This window comes from Giraffa tippelskirchi, chromosome 4, assembly GCF_054371585.1.
Source record: "Giraffa tippelskirchi isolate mGirTip1 chromosome 4, T2T-mGirTip1v1.2.pri, whole genome shotgun sequence".
Lineage (NCBI taxonomy): Eukaryota > Metazoa > Chordata > Mammalia > Artiodactyla > Giraffidae > Giraffa > Giraffa tippelskirchi.
Genome location: NC_137278.1, coordinates 128,934,358 through 128,941,064, shown reverse-complemented (window position 1 = coordinate 128,941,064; position 6,707 = coordinate 128,934,358). Strand labels below are relative to the sequence as shown.

The window sequence follows — 6,707 nt, the reverse complement described above, 5'->3', positions numbered from 1 at the left end:
AAAAAGACCTTTCCCAGAAAGCCATCAGAAAGTCTGGGCCTTTTGAGCGTTAGTTGCCCAGACTCCTTGTTTGGCACCTACCGTAAACACTGTACTTTCCTTCATCATAACCTGGTGTCAGTACATGGGCTTTACTGCACAAGGGCAAGTGGACCCAAGTTTTCTTTGATAACATCATCGCTGGGTATTCCACATAAACAATTGCTTTTCCAATAATACTATCCCCCTCTTTTCAATGCCAGATTCCTCTTTCCCAACCTGCTTGTTCACTGCCCTTTTCAAAAGAGCCCTCTCAGATGAGTAAAAGCTGCTACCCTAGTCTCTCTATTTCTCATGACACCTCCACCCCCTGGGCAAGAGTTCATTTGAGTTAAATGTTGAATGTTTAAAGTTAAATGTTGTCTGACCAGCATCCCCACATTGCTCATGTTCATGTGCCCCAACCTGCTCCCCCTGCCACACACACACACGCCACAGGGCTCCAGGGTCTTCTTCTCCCCACAGAACACCCATCCAGGATGGACAGTGCTATGAACAAAGGAGATGGAGACACAAAGAGAATTTCAAATGCAGTTTATTGCAGCAACACAGGAAACAGGGAGTTTAAGACCTCTCCACAAAAGACAACTGGCTTACACCTTATGTACAAAACCAAAGCAGCACAGAGCTTGTTGTGCGAGTTAGGATTCTAGGGAGCTGTCCAGAGCTTGTGCTCTGTCCATAGCAAAGAAGCCGTGGGTCTGACCAGCTCTCCTTTGGCTGACTTGAGGTGCTTTGAAATGTAATGTGTGTAGCAGTGATTGTTGAAGTGTTTCTTGGGCAAAGTACAGAGCAGGATCCTAGCTGAGGGACTGAGATTGTCGCTGATTTAAAATTTTTCTTTGGAAATCAGAGCAGAAAGGACAGAGTTAGGGGATAGGATGAGCCAGTGTAACCATAGCTTTTTTCCTCCCGTAAGGCTGGGGCACTCGGAAGCATATTTGGTAGTGATGGAGAGAGAAAGCTAATGGAGGAGAGGGGACCTCTTTATCTGGTCCCTCTGGAATAGCTGGTGGAAACAAACTTCACGCTGGAACTGCCACCGGAGGTCTTGGTGCTGGATGCCCGACCTCCAGAGGAGCTGAAGCTGCCTCCAGAGCCGCCACCGCCTCCTCCAGAGCCACCTCTACGGCTCCCACTGCTGCCTCCTCCAGAGCCATAGCTGCCGCCACCTCTGGAGCCATAGATGCTGCCGCCTCCGGAGCCGTAGCTGCCGCCACCTCCGGAGCCGTAGCTGCCGCCACCTCCGGAGCCATAGCCACCGCCACCTCCAGAACCATAGCCTCCGCCACCGGAGCTAAAACCACCGACTCCTCGGCCACCGCCGCCGCTGATACTGGTGTGACTGGTGCTCACAGCTGCAAGAGAACACTTCGTTATCATCAACCCCAACTCACTTTCCAACCCAGCAAGACCAGCAAGACCTGCACCCGAGAAGAAGCCCTGAGAAATCAGCTTGTACTTACACACACTCACGTTCGGGACACACTCTCCAGACATCCTGAAGCAGAAAGAAAAGCATAATATTCATGATGCCAGCTTCACAGACTGCCTCCCCAGGCCCTCTCAGCCATCTTTAAAGAGTCTCCCCACCTGAGAGTCCCCCAGTCTGCTTTATCTGAAACCTAATCCCATTCCCTCTGGCCTCCCGAACTCGGTCATTTTTCTCAGCATCAGTACTAACAAGGCAAAATCTCCATGTAAATTAGACAAGGTAAATATACCCACTACATCCAAAGGCATTGGCTTTAGGTCAGATGACATTTGAGCCAGCCCAGGTGTGGCTCAGACAGTAAAGAGTCTGCCTGAAATGTGGGAGACCCAGGTTCGATCCCTGGGTCAGGAAGATCCCCTGGAGAAGGAAATGGCAACCCACTTCAATACTCTTGCCTAGAAAATCCCATGGACCGAGGAGCCTGGTGGGCCCCAGTCCACGGGGTTGCAAAGAGGTGGACACAACTGAGTGACTAACACACACACACACACACAGGTGAAGAATAAATTGCTCTATCTCAAAGAGTTCAGAGAGATGCAACAGCCTTCAAAAAAGGAAAAGCTTGGGACTCTGGCTCCTAAAGTGAAACCAAGCCTTTCTGCCTGTGCTGTGTGCTCTTCCTTTCCCCATACCTAGGACAAGTTGCAGTCACGTGGTTTCATCTTCAACAGCAACCAGTGTCCAAGGGAGGAAGCACATAGGAAGTGGCCAATTGCCCAGGGTCCCTTCCTCACCTGCTTTCCTCTCCTTCCAGGAGGGTCCTATAGGTGGCGATCTCCACATCCAGGGCCAGCTTGGTATTCATCAGTTCCTGGTAGTCACGCAACAAGCGGGCCATGTCCTCCTTGGCCCTCTGTAGAGCATCCTCCAGCTCATTCAGCTTGTTCTGGGCATCCTTAATGGCGTTCTCACCACGTTGCTCAGCATCACTAATGGCCTGCTGCAGTGAAGAGATCTGGAAAAGGAGAATCCAGCACATTATACACTCTCTGATTACCTAATTCCATCTTGGCTTTTCTGTCTCAGATTGATCTCTCCACCCCTGTGAGGCCAGTACTCTGGCTCCCAGAGAGTTACAGGACCTGCATTCACCTGTCTTGAGATAATACATCACTGTGTCAACTTCCTTAAATAAAGATGATGCAGCAGCCTCTCTGGGCCCTAAATTGAGACTCTTTCACTGCCTACAGACTTGATGTTCTTCCAGATGCCTACTCTCCTGGTTGCCTTTCCTCTCACTCACCACCTTTTAAGTCTCACTTTGAGCCATGGGCTAGACCTCTCATGACCACTATATCTATTTCTCTACTAGGTCATTTTCATAAATTTCCCCAAAGAGAACCTAGCATCATGGCCGAACTCTAGAAACCATAGTCTCCAAAGAACTAGGGATAACAATACAACCTTCATATGGATTGTAAGCCTCAAAATTAGGCACACATCCTCCAATAACCTGGACACCCCATCCCATTCCATATAACTGAGTAGTTGAAGGAGGAAGCAAGTACCTGCTTCTTGACACTGTCGATCTCAGATCTAAGTCTTTGGATCACCCGATTCAACTCAGAAATCTCCATCTTTGTATTTTTCAAGCTGTCTCCATGTTGCCCAGCAGTGATCTGGAGCTCTTCATACTAAATGTGGTAGACCAAGTCATTCAGAGGTGGCAGAATACACCATGACTCATGCACACAAATGTAAGAGAAAAATCATGATATCAAGAAAAGACATTTTAGGAAAACTGGACAAACATCAGCCCATTCACCTTAGTCTGGTACAGGGCCTCAGCCTCAGCCTTGCTCCTCTGGGCAATCTCTTCATATTGGTTTTTGACTTCATCAATGATGCTGTTCAGGTCCAGATTGCGGTTGTTGTCCATGGAAAGGATAACATTGGTATCGCTGATATGAGTCTGCATCTGAGAGAGCTCCTGCGAGGCATAACAGTTGAGTGACTTACCGTGTTAAAACTAAAGAACAACTTGGGACAGGGAGAGGGTTTCAGGAAAAGAAAGGTATTTCTCTGTTCTTCTGAATAGGAGTGGGTTTGGGCTTAAAGGCTCTCTATTTCGGTAAACCTGGATGAAACTAGAGAACTTACAGCTTGGTAGAGTGTTTTGAAGAAATCAATTTCCTGAAGCAAGTTGTCAAGTTTGGCTTGAAGGTCCACCTTGGTGATGTAAGCAGCATCTACATCCTAGAAGAACCATGAACATCATGAATTCAGAGTCTTTTCAGGGCAAGTCCCTCTCACCTGCTAGGAGGGGATTTTCCAAGAGGTCTTCTTCACTTCTTTATCCCTAGAATGCCCCACCCCTTGGTATCACAAGTGATCTTGTCTGACTTGCTGAGAACTGCCTCCTTACTCCAGGAAGTCCTGAAGGATCTGGAGAAGCAGAATGTCTGGACAAGTCCAGGTCTGTGATAATATCAGGCAGGGGGAACCTCTACCTCGGCTGTTCCTCAGGCCCACTACCTGATTCTCCACATTATGACCTCTTTCTGCTTAGGTGTTGAACATCCTCCACTCTTACTTGTTTCAAATGCGATAGGCATCCTACAGAATTGTCTCACCTTCTTGATGCCCACAAACTCATTCTCTGCATTTGTCCGCTTGTTGATCTCATCCTCGTACCTGCAAGGAAATCAGAAGTAAGGAGGAGATTCGGGGAAGTGAGGCCCAACGTCTAGCTTTCTAGACTAGAAGTGACATTGCTTATCATTGTCCTTGCCTGTCATAACCAGCCTAAGACATCTTACCTCCTAAGCAATAAAACCAGTGAACTATTACCAGCATCTGAGAAAAGTAAGATTTCTGAAAATGCCAAGTTGACTTTCCTCTAACCTATGAAAAGGTATTGTTACATGCTATTTGTAGTCTTAGCTTGTTATTTTCTGGAAATATTTTAGAACAAAAGCCAAGAGTAGCCCAGCCAGTAATCCTTACTTGCTCCTGTAATCTTCCACCAGATCTTGCATGTTCTTCAATTCTGAATCCAGCCGAGATCGGTCGCTCTTCAGTTGGTCCACAGTCCTTCTAAGATTGCTGATGTAGGCCTCAAAGATGGGCTCTAAGTTGTAGGTCCTAGTGGAGGTGTTTATCTGCTGCAGCAGTTCCCATTTTGTTTGCAGCACCTGGTTCTGCTGCTCCAGGAATCTCACCTAAGAACACAAGACCCCATTACCCCCTGGTACAGAAATGAGTCCTACGGCCACTGAGTACCAAGGTCTACCACATAGCCAGGCCCGACCACTTGGGAAAGAACTTCAATGCTTATTTTCCTAGTCATGGAAGAGGAAAAAAGTAGGAAGAAGATGATCAAGTTAACATCATCTTCATAACAAAACCCAACTCACTGTGAACTCAGAGAAGCCTCAGTTTCCATGAGATTAGAAATGGCAATTAAAAGTTTCCATTGGAACTTTGGAAGAGAGTAGCTACCCAAATAGCAAAGCACATATAAAATTACTGCAATTATACTTTGAAACAGATACTTGATATTTAAGAGATTTACCTTCCTTTTTTCTTTTGTTTTAGGTTCAGTTCAGTTCAGTTCAGTCGCTCAGTTGTGTCCGACTCTTTGCGACCCCATGAATTGCAGCACGCCAGGCCTCTCTGTCCATCACCAATTCCCAGAGTCTACCCAAACCCATGTCCATCGAGTCGATTATGCCATCCAGCCATCTCATCCTCTGTCGTCCCCTTCTCCTCCCACCCCCAGTCCTACCCAGCATTAGGGTCTTTTCCAATGAGTCAACCCTTCGCATGAGGTGGCCAAAGTATTGGAGTTTCAGCTTCAACATCAGACCTTCCAATGAACACCCAGGATTGATCTCTTTTAGGTAGAGTACCATAAAAATTGTTTTGCCTTCCCTGAGCAAACATATAGTTCAAAAGTATGTTGGGAAAATCCAAAAAGTGAATTCCAAATCTATTGTGTTGACATTATTGATGATCAAGTAAAAACTAGTTTACATTCTTTTCTAGAGCAGATACTTGGAAATACAAGCACAAAAAGTTCTCCACCCTGGATCAGTATCAATGGAAAATTCTCAGGGTGCAGTTCTCCTCTGACAGCAAGAGAAGCTTGACCCTGACTTACTGCACACTTTTGGCTACAATATCACCATGCGCTCTGTTTATACTCAAGTAATTCCCTTTTTATGGTTAGGAAGGCCTTTCCAGAGTTCTGGTTTGCATCCTAGAAGGTTGAATTAACCTCATTTCTGTTTTCTTTATTCCACATCTATGAGGCCAAATTCAGCTCAGGAGTTGAATTTTAAAAAATAGCACTTCGTGGTGAGGTCAAATTGACCTTCCTTTATGTGGACCACAGACCTTTTTGCCCAAGAGAGAAGTCAGTCATCAGCATCATTGCAAACATACTTCTAATGTATCTCCTGAAGACAGTTCCACAAACTATCCTTTTAACCATCCAACCACAGAAACCTGAGACTCAAACTCAAACAGTCCTGGGCAGGGCCAGTCCCTCATGGAACAGGGGCAGCTCTCCGGATGCACTGAGGGACAGACTCACCTTGTCGATGAAGGAGGCAAACTGGTTGTTGAGGGACTTAATCTGCTCCCTTTCTTGAGTCTTTATTTTTTGGATCTCAGGGTCAATTTCCACATTGAGGGGTTGCAGAAGGCTCTGGTTGATGGTGACTTCCTGTATGCCACCAGGGCAGACAGGAAAACCGCCCCCACCAAAACCACCTCCGCCAAAACCACCACCCCCAAAGCCACCCCCAATGCCACCACCTCCAAAACCGCCGCCCCCAAAGCCACCACCACCGAAACTGCCACCTCCAAAGCCACCACCGCCGTAACCGCCGCCATAACCACCACCGAAACCGCCACGTCCACCTCCTCCGGCCACACTAATGGAGATGCTTTTGCTGCCACCAAGGTTAACGAGACTCCGACTTCCAAAACCACCACCAGCACCACCGCCACACACTCCACCAGAAAATCTCCCACCGCCTCCCCCGCTGCGGCGCACAGAGCTGCTGGTGGACCTGCGCTGGTAGCTGACCACCCCTGCAGAGCCAGAGCTGAAGCCCCCTCCTCCACCGCCACAACGGTACCCGGACCTGGAGCTAAAGCGTCGACTCATGTTGACGTGGAGAGAGAAGGAGCCACGTCAAGAAAGGAAAGAAGCTAACACTCCTCT

At 47.6% G+C, this 6,707-nt stretch overlaps 1 protein-coding gene across 2 annotated transcripts; it reads right to left on the bottom strand.

Annotated features, from left to right (window-relative positions):
• Positions 1-558: 558 nt before the first annotated feature.
• On the bottom strand, positions 559-6,707 carry KRT1 (keratin 1). 2 transcript variants are annotated; one of them, XM_081588504.1, is made up of 10 exons: positions 6,072-6,707; positions 4,481-4,695; positions 4,108-4,168; positions 3,635-3,730; positions 3,300-3,464; positions 3,043-3,168; positions 2,269-2,489; positions 1,506-1,540; positions 1,260-1,397; positions 559-1,211 (listed from the first exon to the last, which is right to left on the bottom strand). In XM_081588504.1, exons 1-10 carry the CDS (start codon positions 6,648-6,650, stop codon positions 1,027-1,029), a joined length of 1,821 nt encoding a protein of 606 aa, XP_081444630.1. In that variant the 5' UTR covers positions 6,651-6,707; the 3' UTR covers positions 559-1,026. The 2 variants fall into 2 exon arrangements, with proteins under 2 accessions (XP_081444630.1, XP_081444629.1); XM_081588503.1 differs by having other exon boundaries at positions 559-1,397.